The sequence below is a fragment of the Protobothrops mucrosquamatus genome, unplaced genomic scaffold (assembly GCF_001527695.2).
Source record: "Protobothrops mucrosquamatus isolate PMUCROS unplaced genomic scaffold, P.Mucros_1.0 scaffold388, whole genome shotgun sequence".
Taxonomy (NCBI): Eukaryota; Metazoa; Chordata; class Lepidosauria; order Squamata; family Viperidae; genus Protobothrops; species Protobothrops mucrosquamatus.
In genome coordinates this window covers 247,595-262,394 of record NW_015386720.1, presented here as the reverse complement: position 1 = coordinate 262,394, position 14,800 = coordinate 247,595, and the positions used below count along the sequence as shown (strand labels likewise).

The 14,800-nt window shown below is 35.0% G+C and overlaps 1 protein-coding gene across 1 annotated transcript in view; it reads left to right on the top strand.

The window, feature by feature from the left end:
- The window catches only part of RPS6KC1 (ribosomal protein S6 kinase C1), an 87,110-nt gene that overhangs the window by 62,910 nt on the left and 9,400 nt on the right, over positions 1 to 14,800 (top strand). Inside the window, exon 14 of the mRNA XM_015815946.1 lies at positions 14,636 to 14,718. Coding sequence (XP_015671432.1) covers positions 14,636 to 14,718 — 83 coding nt within the window. The remainder of the gene's footprint in view (positions 1 to 14,635; positions 14,719 to 14,800) is intronic.

The window sequence follows — 14,800 nt, the reverse complement described above, 5'->3', positions numbered from 1 at the left end:
TGTTTCACTTGGAAAACAGATTAGCAGCTTTCATTTTCTCATGGAACTATCATCCCATTCCACCCTTTTTCTGTTTCTTGGGAATACAAGCTGTTCAGTATCTGCTAACATCTTTATTTTTTAAATATATATGCTATTTTGGAATATGATATATTAAACATATGAAGAAATGGTTGTAGGAATTGGGTATGTCTAGTTTAATAAAAAGGATGACATGATAGCAGTGTTCCAATATCTAAGGGGCTGCCACAAGGAAGAGAGGGTCAATCTATTCTCCAAATAGAAGAGAACAGGACAAGAAACAATGGATGGAAACTAACTAACCAACCTAGAATTAAGGAGAAATTTCCTGACAGTTAGAACAATTAATCAGTGGAACGAGTTGCCTCCAGAAGTTGTGAATGCTCTAATACTGGAAGTTTTTAAGAAAAAAATGGACAACCATTTGTCTGAAATGGTATAGGGTTTACTGCTTGAGCAGGAGGTTGGACTAGAAGATCTCCAAGGTCCCTTCCCAACTCTGTTATTCTGAATTCTCCAGCCAGCCATGCTAGCGGGGTAATTCTGGGAGTTGAAGTTTTGACTTCTTAAAGTTGCTAAGGTTGAGAAACACTGGTTTAGAAGCATTCACAAATAAATAAATAAAGTTAGATGTAATAGATATGCCTAAAGATTTATGAAATCTGCTTAAGTATACAGAGTTCTTGAAACTTTTTATTGTTAAAACGAAGAATGTATCATAGTTTGTATAGGTTTTCCTTTGCATGTACATATTATGGTATCTTCCCCAGGAAAATATTCAGTAAATTTTAATCCAACTGTGGCTATAAATCTACTATGAATATAAATATTGAATGGACAAATAAAATGGGTGTCCCAGCAAGTGATGCATAGGTAGCATATTTTAATCAGCTTTAATGTTAGTAAGAGGAATTAAGTTTTATATTAAGTAAAAGTGTCTGACCAGAACTGATTACAAGAAAGAGTAGATAAGGTATCCCTCAGATTGAATGTGATTCCTGGAAACTATATGGACATATTCATGTTTCTTGGCAACCAGACAAAAGTGGTTAGTCATTTTTTTTAAAAAAAGCATACTAGTTTAATCTATAGCCCTGTGATTCCTTTGTGGTCACCCAATCCAAATATGATTTAGATCCAATTCTCTTGTTTTTGAGTTTAGTTAAGGCCACTGAGATCTGCCACTTGCTTTAACTCAACAGAGTGAATTAGTTATATAGTGATTTCACTTCTAAAGATTTCAGAAGAAATGAGGTGCAACAGATTAGCCTGGACCAAACCCAGGATAAACAGAATATAACTATAAATTATTTGGGCTTCAAAGGACTAGTGCAATTTCTTAAAGTATTTTTATTTATGGTGATATTATGGAGGAACTCCCTGTGGTATCAAAGTCCTAGTTTTGATTCAGGTTGTTAATCTGTCTCTTGCATTGTACTGTTTTAGATTGTAGAAGGCAGGAAGAATCTCATATAGCTAACTGTACCTCAGTACAAAAAGCTGTCTTTTCATAGTAAACTACATAAAAGGTAGTTTTTTTCTTTGCATAGAGAAAGTTTTTATTCCTAAGATGTCATCAAAGCCCTGATTTTACTGAGAATAAATCTTTTTTCCTGGGAGGGGTACAAGTGCCCAGTTGTGGAATAGTCTATATTCTGTCTGCAGGCAAACCTACCATCAGAAGTTTGTTGACTGATAACAAGTCTTTGAAGAGTTAAGTGGGATGTTTATTTGCTGTATCATAATGTTTAAATGCTTGTTTCTGAGAACATTTGTGAATAAGATCTATGAACTTTTCTCTATAATTTTAATAATTACTTCAAGCAAGAACATTTTTGGAGGTCATCTTAAGACCATTGTCCCCAAATCTTTGCTGAATAATTTTGCTGATTTTTCTCTATTGGCTCCTTGTTCACTTCCAAGCCCCAAGACAAAATAATTTTGAGATCTTAAGCATCTTGAGTCTTGATAGACTGAAGGACTATTTTCTTTTGTTGAGAATTCATCACTAATTGGATGATCTAGATCAGGATGTAGGCCTTTGCTTCCCTGGGAGGCTTAATTGATTTAACAAAACTTTCTGGTAAAATTTTATTAAGTAATTCAATGAATCAGTAAAATTCAGTTGCTTTTATTTTTGTCAAATTGTTTGCATTCTGCTGTAAAACTGAGTTGATGCACACTTCTCAATTCATTTGCAGATTGGAATATTTCAGTTATTCAGATTTTTAAATTATATGCATTTGCAATGCAGTACTTTATTTAAATATCTATAAAACGTAATTATAGCTCATTAGGCATTTTTAAAATGTTATATATAACTAAAAGTATGCCTGAATACATGAAAAATACATGTGACCAGGAGGATGTTGAGCCATCTATCTTAATTTTATTGTCTTGTCGTCTAATTAGTAGAAATTGATATTAATTTGTTGCCTCTTATTTTGCTGCTTATCTTTTTTTTTTTTTTTTAAAAAAAACTTTATTAACAGTGTGTATGTTTCTGGGTGAGTGAGGCCACTGAATTCTTAGTTTCGTAAAAGTAAGGTAATTTGTTTAAGATTAAAAATATCCAATAGAAATGAATCAATACTGCAACAATTAAGATTCTGAGTACCTTAAAATCCCATAAATTAAAGAAGTCAGATAGAGGAAGTATGTAAATTTATTTCTCTCTATCTGACTTCTTTAATTTATGGGATTTTAAGTTTTGACTGCTTTCCTAATTCCCAATAAAGTTGCTATGAATTGACTCTCCAGGGGAATGCTATTTTAGAGATGGAGATGGAGATGGAGGCAATGATGGGGGAATATTCATTATGTTAAGTAATATTCATTATTTTAAATATTACAGTGTATATACACCTTAATATAGATATACAGTACAGTATATAACTTAAAATTAATTGTGAGAAAATATTCTGTCACTTTCTAGATAAACAGTCACAAATGTCAAAAGAAATCTGGATATGTTATTGCATACTTAGGTTTAGCATACTTAGGTTTGTGGTATTTTGGAATATTTCACCACATGCTATAGAAGACAAAATCAATAAACCTTCTACTTGCAACATTGGACAAAGTGAAAATGATGTGGAATAGGAGCACGAGCCTGTGATTTTCAGATGTTGTTGAATTACAACTTCCAGCCTCTCCACTCAACATGATTTGTGATGAGGATACTGAGAGTTGTAGCTCAGCAAACATTTAGAGACTCACAAGTTCCTCACTCTCTGATGTAGAATCAAGAGCTATTAAACAATATCTAAGGGGCTGCCACAAGGAAGAGAGGGTCAATCTATTCTCCAAATAGAAGAGAACAGGACAAGAAACAATGGATGGAAACTAACTAACCAACCTAGAATTAAGGAGAAATTTCCTGACAGTTAGAACAATTAATCAGTGGAATGAGTTGCCTCCAGAAGTTGTGAATGCTCTAATACTGGACGTTTTTTTTAAAAAAATGGACAACCATTTGTCTGAAATGGTATAGGGTTTCCTGCCTGAGCAGGGGGTTGGACTAGATGACCTCCAAGGTCCCTTCCAATTTTATTATTATTGTTGTTGTTGTTGTTGTTGTTGTTGTTATTATTATTATTATTATTATTATTATTATTATTATTATTATTATTATTATTATTATTATTATTATACTACAAGGTGTGCTTCTCTCTTCTATCAGCCAAAGCTTTGTAAATCTGTATATTTCACCTGATGGACTTTGAAATAATAAGGAAAAAGACTAATAATACTTAACTCTGATTATTCATAGTTGTGGCACAAGATACAGCCCTGTATCTATTGCTGGTCTCACTTCCATGGCATAGTGGTGATGTCTCTCCATAGATCCTCTTTAAAAGGCAGAATCCTGTGCTGGATTACAGAACTATTATTTGAATTCTTGACAAGGTAATAAAGTAATAATACTTTATGACCAGAATCACTTGTTGAGATAGAGGGCTATAGAAATCAAACGTCGTTTTTCTGACACCAATGCAGGGATTTGCTATTCCTTTTTGAATTTTCAGGCTAGTTGTCTATAGCACAGCAACTTCAGGTGCTAGTCAAGTCAGACCCTGTTCAGTGTTATCAGCCAAGGTTGGCTTGGTGCTGTCACCTGATCAACGCCCCCCAGGTGTGACAGGAATAAGAAAATGTATATTCATTTTCTTATGTTAAATGTATAGGAATGGGAAATGTATGACATGTTTGTCACCTGGCTTATTTTTTCCATCTCAAACAACCATTGTCCAAAGTATGAATGGGAAAACATAAGCTTTACTCAAAAAGAGATGGGCATATTGTAGAGTTTCTGGAGTTGATTGCAGTTATGCACCCAACTATCCTATAAGTAGAAAAACAGTATGAATGGTCATGCTGGGAAATTGGGGAGTGATTCTGCTCCAGCTTTCCCCAACCTGGTATTCCTCAGCGTACCTGAAGATCAGCAGTTAGGGCAAGATTGGATTATTTCAAGTAAAAAAAAAAGAGAAGATCATGAATCCAATAAGATCACAAAAAAAAGAATGATGCTTCTGTTATTTTTTTTATTTGTAACAAGCAGGGAACTTTTCTACTGGAACCAAGTATTGTTTTGCAAACACACACAGTTTTCCATGATACATTGATTAGAATATAGGAAAAGAGGCCAGATCTATATGCTTCTCTTATCACTGTCAAGACTATGCGGAATGGAAAGGTTGTTAGGAAAGACCTTACCCCTAGTAATACTAACACAAAATATATCAACCCAGTTATAACCCTCTTCACAACAACTGCTTCTGCTTTTGTTTTTGATAAACGATTAGACAGAAAAGTACCAGTAATTTTTCAGGATTTTAAATGAATCTTTTAATTCAAAAGACCTTTTGAGTCTTTCAAAAAGACTAGACATTTACAAAGCACAGCTTGATTTGTTCCTTTTAGGTACAGTATACAGTAGGTAGTCCTCGACTTAATGATCACAATTGAGCCCAAAATTTCTGTTGCTAAGCGAGACAGTTGTTAAGTAGCTTTTGCCCCACCTTATGCCTTTTTCTTGCCACTGTTGTTAAGTAAAACACTGTACAGTTGTTAAGTGAATCTGACTTCCCCATTGACTTTGCTTGTCGCAAAGGTCGCACAAGGGGATCACATGAACCTGGGTCATTGCAACCCTTTTGAACACGAACCAGTTGCCAAGGATCCAAATTTTGATCATGTGACCATGGGGATGTTGCAATGGTCATAGGTGTGAAAACAGTCATAAGCAAGGCTTGTTTTGTCATAGAACGCCCAGAACGGAGTTCCGGCACCTTTTTTGGATGGAACCTTGTAGGGTAGGCAAGGCGGGTTATATGATGTGTGTGAGTTCCGGCACCTTTTCTTTTTACAAAAAAAGCACTGGTCATAAGTCACTTTTTCCAGTACTGTTGTAACTTTGAACGATCACTAAATGAATGATTATAAGTCGAGGACTGTCTGTAGTTAAAATGGACACTCTGTGTCAAGATAAGGTACATCTTCCATTATCACATGTGGATAAATTTGGGAAGGTCATTCCTTCCACGGTCATCTTAAGAACATTCAAAACACGTGGCCAAAAATTACTGGAGACAAAAAAATTAGAAGGAATGAGATCTTGCTTTAGTACAACAAAAATCTTAAAAAACAGGCAAATACCTGAGAAAAGCATCTTTTTCCTTAGTGGGCAGTGTTTTCCCCCCATACAAATCTATATGTTGGAGTATAATGCTTAGATGCTTTGTCTTATCATGTCCCTAATGCTATTTTTTTTAAAAAAAATATGACACTCTGAAGAAAGTATGTTGTTTTTCTAACTGCAGACAGAACACTAATGTAGTCTTGTACTCCAATTCATTTTAAATATATATCCTAAAAATACACCTTTGGAAGATCATCTTCTGGCAAATAGAACAAATTCTCCACTTGTCAGAATACAGCCACATGCTGCTCAGAATATTCTTAAGATGATTTGAATTTGAAGAGCACCCCATTTAGTCTTTTCTGACCCTGCTATTTTCCACTTGTAAATTGCCACCTCCAACGGATATTGAGATCTGTATTTCTGAAATTCTGTCTGGTGATAATAGTAGGAGCAATTAAAAATGGAACAGGGTGCATGGAAAAAATTAAACCCCTGAAGCTGAAAACTAGTGCTTGGATTAGAAAACCTCCATCATGACCACCACCATTCATTTGTCCTAAAATATCTACTTTGGTTTTGAAGGAACTTTTTGCCAGGGGAGAGTTCTCAAAGTTGGCCAGTAGGTGGCAACATACCATTAACTGTTGTCTATAATCAGACTCAGCTAGCAGTTTCTTATATTATGAGAGAACTCTAGATAAATAAGAAGCTGTGTTATAATTAATTATAATTGTACTCAACTGCTTTTTCAGCAGTACAAGTTGCTGAGTATTTTAGTATTATCATTTATCAGGCTATTCCCTTGATTCCCAGTGAAGGTGACTTCATAATCTTTAAGGTGATGCAAATCGGATTTTTCCAGGCTTGCTTCAGAAATTGTTAGTTTAAAAGAAAAGTTCCCAGAACTCCTGATGAAGAGACAATGTTCTTGTGATAGAAAATTGTCTGTGTTTGAATGAAATGTAAAGAAAAAAGGTCCCTGGGCTCTCAAAGAATCCAACCAAAGTTCTTGGAGAATCTAAAGGTTCTGTGGGATATAGTTTGAAAATACAAATGACTGTCATGCTATTTCCAAATCATAATGCTCTTACCCACCCAAAGGTCAGAATTCATGAATTCAGAGAATGACGATCATAATTATTAAAATCCTTAATAATAATAAATATACAAAGTCTGTACAATATAATAAAAACAAAACACATCTGTTCCATTGAAGCCGAATGTCTAAGGAGAAATGTATAAATACAGTTGGGTGAATATGTTAAGAAGGCAAGTTGTCAAACATGTAGTTTCATGCTGCTCTTACTTCTTGGTGCTGAGAGTTTTCTTATTCTTTGCAATAGTGGTCAAAAATATGGAGTAGAAAGCAGGAAGAATGAAGTGTAGTAGGGGCTGCCATTTTCTTCCATAAGTAATCAATTGCACAAAGGAGATGAGGAAAAAGAAAGGCAGAAGCTCTAGTTAGGCCCAAATAATTAGAGATGGATGCCACTGGAGGTTGTAGACTGTAGAAGAATAACCACTTCCACAAATGTAAAATTGGGAAGCACATCTTTTGCAGATGGACATTTTAATTCCCAACTACTTCAAGCAGAGCTAGGAAAGATACTGCTATCTGAAAGTTAGAGTCAGTGCTATAGATGCTCTGATTTGCTATAAGCCCATCCTAAATAGCAAACTTCTTACCAGTTCACAATATTTCATAGCCCATTAGATGTCCAAATTGTCACTGTCTATTCATGTCATTAAAAACATTTTCTTTGTTTTTTTTTAAATAATGTAGACAAATCTTAGGGTAAAGATTAAAAGTAAGGTTATCCCCAACTCATGATGCAAATGTTTCGCTTCTGTTGAAACATCCTTTTGCTCCTAGCATCCCCTGGGAATCTTATCACATATTTGTGCTAAAAAAACATTAACCACCTGCCCTGCGCTTTGTAATATCAGCAACCAACCTTTTTATCTTTTGGTTAATGTGCCTTGGTATTTTGAAAGGGGGAGCAGGGGGGGAGCAGGGAAAGCAGAGGGAAAAATTCCAGTAACAGATTTGATTTGCAGGGACAAAAATTTTGAGCAAATGCCAAGCTAGCAGGGGGGCCATTATTCTGTCTAAAAATAAGTTTGAAAAAAGAAACATACAGATACAAACCTTTTAAATCAACATGTTTTGGTTTAATTGAGGAGAAAACAAGAAAGATTCAGTTTGAAATTCAAATGATCACCTTCTGTTATGGACATTTTTTCCCTTGCCAAATTTATGATCTTAGATGTTAAAGAATTACTGCCGCTGAAATGAGGAAAATGTAAGTTATACATGGTAGTTCACAAATAATCTGAAATGTATAAAGTAGGTATTAAAGAGAATGTGTAAAAAATAGCCATAACGTTTTTTAAACTGCAAAAGGTAAGAATCGCATAAAGAATATATGAATTGATTAATAGAATAATTTCATTCATTGTTTACTGTCATCAATGTATGAACGTACAACATTATGCAAAATCAGTTTTGACTCATTTAATTCCATACTGTCTATTCAAAGATTAGGTTACTTGGTGCTCTATAAAAGTTTTCAACTATAACTTCCACCATACCGTGCTATTGATCATGGAAGCTTTATGTGGAAGATACCAGTTATGCAACTCTGGTTTATTCTGGTTGGCAGAACAGTCCAGGGTTTTAAGCCTTTTGTATTTGCCACCTAATCCTTTTAGATTAGGATTGCCAATGTAATCATTTCACATTGCATGATACCTAAGATTTGCCTGCAAAAACAATTTCACAAATTAACGGTGAATCTTCCAATGTCATTATCAAACATCTCCAGTTCTAGCTGATTTTTCCGACCTGCCCCTGCCATTTGACTGAAAAAAATGTGATTATCTGCAGTTTGCTTCCACAAATGCACAGTGGTGGAATAGTTTGTTCAAATCAGGTAATCCTTCCCCCCATTATGTTTATAAATTGATCCATCTTGCCAATATCAGTATCTGGCTCTCTGAAAGCTCTTGAAGAACATTTTGATAAAAATATTTAAGACTTGTTGCTGTTGAGCAACAGCCTTGCCTGTCTCATTATCACACATTATTTCAGCTTGTGCATTTGAATATTTCTGAGAAAAAGGTTTTGTAGAAAAAAATAATCATAAGGAATAAGGAAGCTTTGTGAAGCACTGAAGCTTTCTGTGATACTTGAAGTCCCCAAAGATCAGTTGCGAATGCAGAGTTCTAATCTACCAAGATCTCAGTGAATAAGCAAATTAATTTGTTTGAAAAAGTTTGAAAAAAATATGATCAACAGAATACCCCTTATGGTTATCTCCAAGATAACAAGAGTAAAGTTCAGCGTATACTTGTCAGTGAAACCCATAATTCTCAAAGGAATCTCTTCCATTAGACCATGAGATCTGAAAATCATTCTATGTACATATTGGGTGTGTATGGGAGAAAATTAGTTCCTTGTCCATATAATTGGGAAAGAAGTGAGACTAGGAGTGATTATTTCCCATACTTGATTGAACTAAACAACTTGTCTACTCTATATTAGTAGATGGCTTAGAGAAAGTTTAAGATTAAATTTTGCCTTGGGGGCAGCTAACATGAAAAAAACCCTTTCCATTTTCTTAAAGCAAATGAAGATTTTTTATTTCACAGTAGAAACGCTTATATTATTTTAAATGAATGCACAGGGCTTTTTTTTGTCATAGAACGCCCAGAACGGAGTTCCGGCACCTTTTTTGGATGGAACCTTGTAGGGTAGGCAAGGCGGGTTGTATGACTTGTGTGAGTTCCGGCATCTTTTTTTTTTTTTTTTTTTTTTTACAAAAAAGCACTGGAAATGCATAAATATTGCCTTGATTCTTTAAAGAAAACCCAATATGCAGATTGCTATAAACCCTTTAATGGCTAGAACTAGATGTTCAAAAGAATCATCATCATCATCATCATCATCATCATCATCATCATCGTCATCATCAATTTAGCCATTGTCTATCCACTGCAGGATGAAGACCTCTTCCCCATGTTTCCAACTAATATGATCCTGAGCTTTCTTTTGCCAATTGGGCCCACAATACTTGCTGATGTCATCACTCCATCTTGTTTTAGGTCTCTTTTGTGGACGCTTTTTATCAAATGGGGTCCATTCCATGACTGCCTTGATCCACCTGCCATCAGTTCTTCTTGCTATGTGACCAGCCCATTTCCATTCCAATTCTTTTACTCTCTTAATGATATTGTATACTTTCGTTTGTTCTGTAATCCAAGTCCAGGTCTTTTTATATTGTCTTGTAATGCCAAGCATGTATCTTTCCATGTCTCTTTGCGCCATGTATTTTGCCCAATTCAGAAAGAAAAAGAAGCTTTAAGAAACATGGTTTGTTGGAGACAGTTTAAACTGTGTTGTGATAAATGCCTTATGACAATTTTGCTATGATAGGATAGAAAAGTAAGCTCCCAAGTTGGAAATCATAAAGCAAGTATAGCATGCATAGAACCTGGAATGAACAAACCTATTAGGATTGTAGACACAGAAAAAGCTGAAATCCTAATAATGGAATCTGTAAGAGCTTGTGCTAATTTATCTTAATATCCAGTCTGGTCTTATGAGCAAAACAAAACAAAAACATTACCCCATGGCTTTTTTTTAGAACCAGAACAGTTTTCTGATATCAAATTGCAGGTAGTTTTTTTGACAATGATGATTTCTCAATGGCATGAAAAGTGTTATTATAACGTTAGTTTTGAAGAAAAGAGGAGAAAGTTGGAAGTGCATGAAGTTAGGTGTTGCTTGAATTAGGATTCTTGCGCATGTACATGCTTGGCCACAAAAATATCAGAATAGAAATATCATTTTAGTCTCTTAAAGAGGTGAGATTGACAGGCAGAAACCATTGTTGTTAGTAGAGATTCTGAAGAAGAATGCCTTTCTTTAGTTTTAACGTTTATTTTAATGCCTAAGGTCCAAATTTAGTGTCCATCTTTTCTGTCAAAAAAAGGAAAGATGTAAATCCTGGAACTAAATGAACAGGAAAATTGTTGTAGATTGGACGAAAGATTCGTTTGAGTTGGTACATATTTTGTATACTTTTGTGCTTTTTCTCAATGAAGTACTCTTGTAAAAGGTGAATGAACAATTGATTATGCTGTGAATATATCATCAGAATATATGGACTGATATATTGTATAAATAGGATTCTTTCACAAGGAGCAGAAGGAGAAGATTGAGAACTAGTTAAGAAAGAACTATTGCTCAGTGGCTAAATGCATATTCTGGGTATTGTGCTCCTGGTATCTCCAGAATGGTTGGGAAAAATGCCTGTTTGAAAAATGTACTGTCAGTTAGTGGACAGTCTATTCTTATGACTTGCTATTTTATTTTATTTTATTTTATTTATTATTTTATTTTATTTTATTTTATTTTATATTTTATATTTTATATTTTATTTTATATTTTATTTTATTATTTTATTTTATTTTATTTTATTTTATTTTATTATTTTATTTATTTTATTTTATTTTTTTATTTTATTTTTATCCCACCTTTATTACTTTATACATAACTGAAGATGATGAGTATGCCTGATACTCCTTCCTATTTTCCCCATAATAATTATATGAAGTGGGTTGGACTAAAATAAAAGGACTAGCCCAAAGTCAGCCAGAAGGCTTTCATACCTAAAGTGGGACTAGAACTCCCAGTCTCTTGGTTTCTAGGCCAGCACTTTAACTACTACACCAAACTGGCTCTCTATATATATATTAAAGAAAATCTTCATATGGTTCCAATTGATACAAATGCAGATATCTTGAAATTCTCTTCTGTTAGAAATACAGTAATAGAAAAGCAAATGGTTGCTTGGGTTTATGGCTACCATTTTTTATTATATAAATGTCTTAGCTGATATGAATGAAATGGCTTCATTATTGAGAACTGGCATTTGAGTAAGATTTATTGCAATATTAAAACTTTTTGATGGTTGGAAGGGGGAGAGCTTTTTCACTACGCAGAATTACATTAATTGGTTGGGCTTCAAATGTATTTTGCAATCTATAGGTTTTTTATTTTTGTCTCTATGATATATTACTTAGAGTAAAGGTTGCTTTATTGATGTGATATGCAAAGGTTATTATATCAATATATTGCAGAGAAAATGCAAGGGAAGGAGAGTGCAGAGGAAATATTTTCTGAAGCTTTTTCCAATAAGTGGCATCATGGTGTTTTGAAGTGGGTATCTCCATCCCATTCACTGTGGAGGACTAAAAAGGTTGTGAGGGATGTTTGTTTTGTCTCAATTTTTCTCAGCCATTCACCTCAGCAGTGCCAATGGCCAGCAAGGTAATTTTGTGCACATCTGACTCAGATGCCTTCTTTCAGACCAGTCACAAAGGGAAGAGGAAAAACTGTTCTTGGATGAGGGAGAGGATCAGCATCCAGACCCCAAATCTACCAGACCATTTAAAAAAGTAGAATTTCCATAATTATTCAGGAAAGTCAACAGTATCATAGGCCTGAAAGATCCAGAACCACTCATGGCTGTTTATTCTCTGATGGCAGAGACACTCTATGTTCATAAACTCTCCATCTAAAGAGACCTGGAGGCAACATGAGTAAAAGCAAAATACCTAATCAGGTGTTTAGACATTAGGCATCTTGACATTAGCCTTTAGGGTTAGGGTTACTAACACATGCATGGGGCAATTTAGGTAAACAAAAGTTTCCTAATTGTTAAAATAGTTTTTTAAACAATAGATGTATCTGGATATATGATTGCTGCAAGTTTAGAGGTGTTCCTCATAACTATGCAGTAAAATCTTAGGCTTAATTGCATAGACCTACCTAATATTAACATTCATAATGAAGTAGAGTGAAGAGATACAAAATCATGGCTTAAAATGGATTTACAAATTGTGCCTTCTGGGTAATTAAAGTTATATTACACCTGTTTTGCTGCTGGTGGTGGTAGAAACATTTTTAGCAGCTTTCTTGCCCCTGTGGGTGTTCTGCATGGGTGATGAGAGATATTCTTATTATTTTCTTCCTATACTAATTTCATTCAATTTTATAAAAATCACTTCTTTAAATTTTATTTACAAATTGCTTTAATTTTAATCAAGTGGCTGACATTTTACAAAATTAACAAATGTTAAATTGCTTTGCATTTTAATTAATTCTGTGGGTACAATCTAATGGTTAATCCAATTCATACAATAAACCATAAGTACTTAACCAGGGTATTGAGCAAAAAAGGGGATTTGCTATGAACTTCAACATTTCATAATGCTTTTTATTAAATGAATACATTACTTTAACAGAATAACAGAGTTGGTAGGGACCTTGGAGGCCTTGTAGCCCAACCCCTTGCTCTAGTCCAAATCTCATACTTTGATTATGGTCAGGCCTTGTTAATATGATCTAAATATATAAAAAGTTCTAGCAATAAAACAACAAGTGCTACATTTGTTGGTTTGAGAACTAATATCAGAGAAAGAATATTGTATATTTCTGTTACCATTGGGTCTTGGGTGTATGGAAGTTATATCATCTTTATATACCTTTATGTACCATCCTTATATACTTTGGCATGCCCATGAGCTTCCAAACCCAAATTCCTCAGCGTGCCTAGATGAGGAATTCTGGGAGTTGAAGTCCACAAGTCATAAAAGGGCCAAGTTTGAAGACTCCTGCTTTAAAGTTTCACAACTCTAAATACGCTAAGAATACAGAGTTGCTTTCCTGCTACCTTCAATCATAGGTGCATCATAGAGAAAGTTCGATCACATCATGGACGCTCCTACAGTTCAGTCCCTGTGCTGTATCAGCACCCAAAGGTTCAATGCGCAAAGGTTTTGCCCAGAAATCCCATTCCTCATCTCTTTCTTTGCCAGAAAATTTGGCAGAAATCCATTACAATAGCCATGATTTTTTTTTAATTTATTGTCTACCCCACCCTAAAAACAACAGCACTTAAAGATAAAAGGCTCTAATTATAGTGCTAAATCCATGCTACATTGCTGAGAGATAATTGGTTTCTCAAGGCTGTTCAGTGAATTCTATAATCTTGTCCTTTCACTAAAATAGGAGGTATGGCTGCCTTTTTTTGACTTAGAGACCTCCAGATGTAAATGCCCAGAAAAACAGCTTCCATAATTCCTTACCCTGGAGGGCACCAGTTTGGGGACAATTGCTCTAGAAGCAGATTCCTACATGAAGAGGAGATGTATCTCCTTTCAGAATGAAAATGGCAGGTGCTGACTGTGGAATTCCTTCCCTGAATTCACCAAAATGAATGAGCTTTCAGCTAAATACCTACCCGTGTGGGCTTGATTGAAATTGCTGTGCCTGTTATGATGTTTCTATTGTCGCCCCTGTGGTCTTGTTTTAAGTTTTGTCATTTTGTATGTTGTTATTAGTGTGTTTTATTTTTCTTTGGAATTACTGGGAATTGTTTTAATTCAGCCAATTAGATTGCTCCTCTAGCCAAGTGAGGGTTGTGATAGTGAGTGGGAGCATCCATCATACTTGTTGTAACAACAGATGTGTTGAAAAAGCCACAGTGATTGGCTACAAGTTTTATAAACCACAATGGCTGGTTCAGGCAGCATGTTAAACTGAAACTATTTATGGTTTAACACGATGGGTGAACTCAGCAGCTGTATTGTGTTTGGAAGATAAAAATTTGACAATGCTGATTGCTGTGGCAAACTGGTATGTCTAGTAACGTCTAGATCAGGGGTAGTCAACCTTGGCTCTTTTATGACTCGTGGACTTCAACTCCCAGAATTCCTGAGCCAGCACAGCTGGCTCAGGAATTCTGGGAGTTGAAGTCCACGAGTCATAAAAGAGCCAAGGTTGACTACCCCTGGTCTAGATAATTGGGGAAAGATGTTCTGTTATGGTCCGAGTTGTCTTGCAAATGCAAGTTTGAAAAGTTTTTTTTTATGTTTTAACTGTGCTTACCTTTCATTCAGAAGTTGGTGTTGTTTTTGAAGAAACAGAGGCCTGCGACTGGTGGAGTTTGGGTGTCCTTCTCTTTGAACTCCTTACTGGAATGGTATGGTGTACCTTTAAGGAAAAAGTATGCCATGTTCTGAAATCCCACAGAAAATTGGGGAATTAGTTCTAGGCTGCAAATA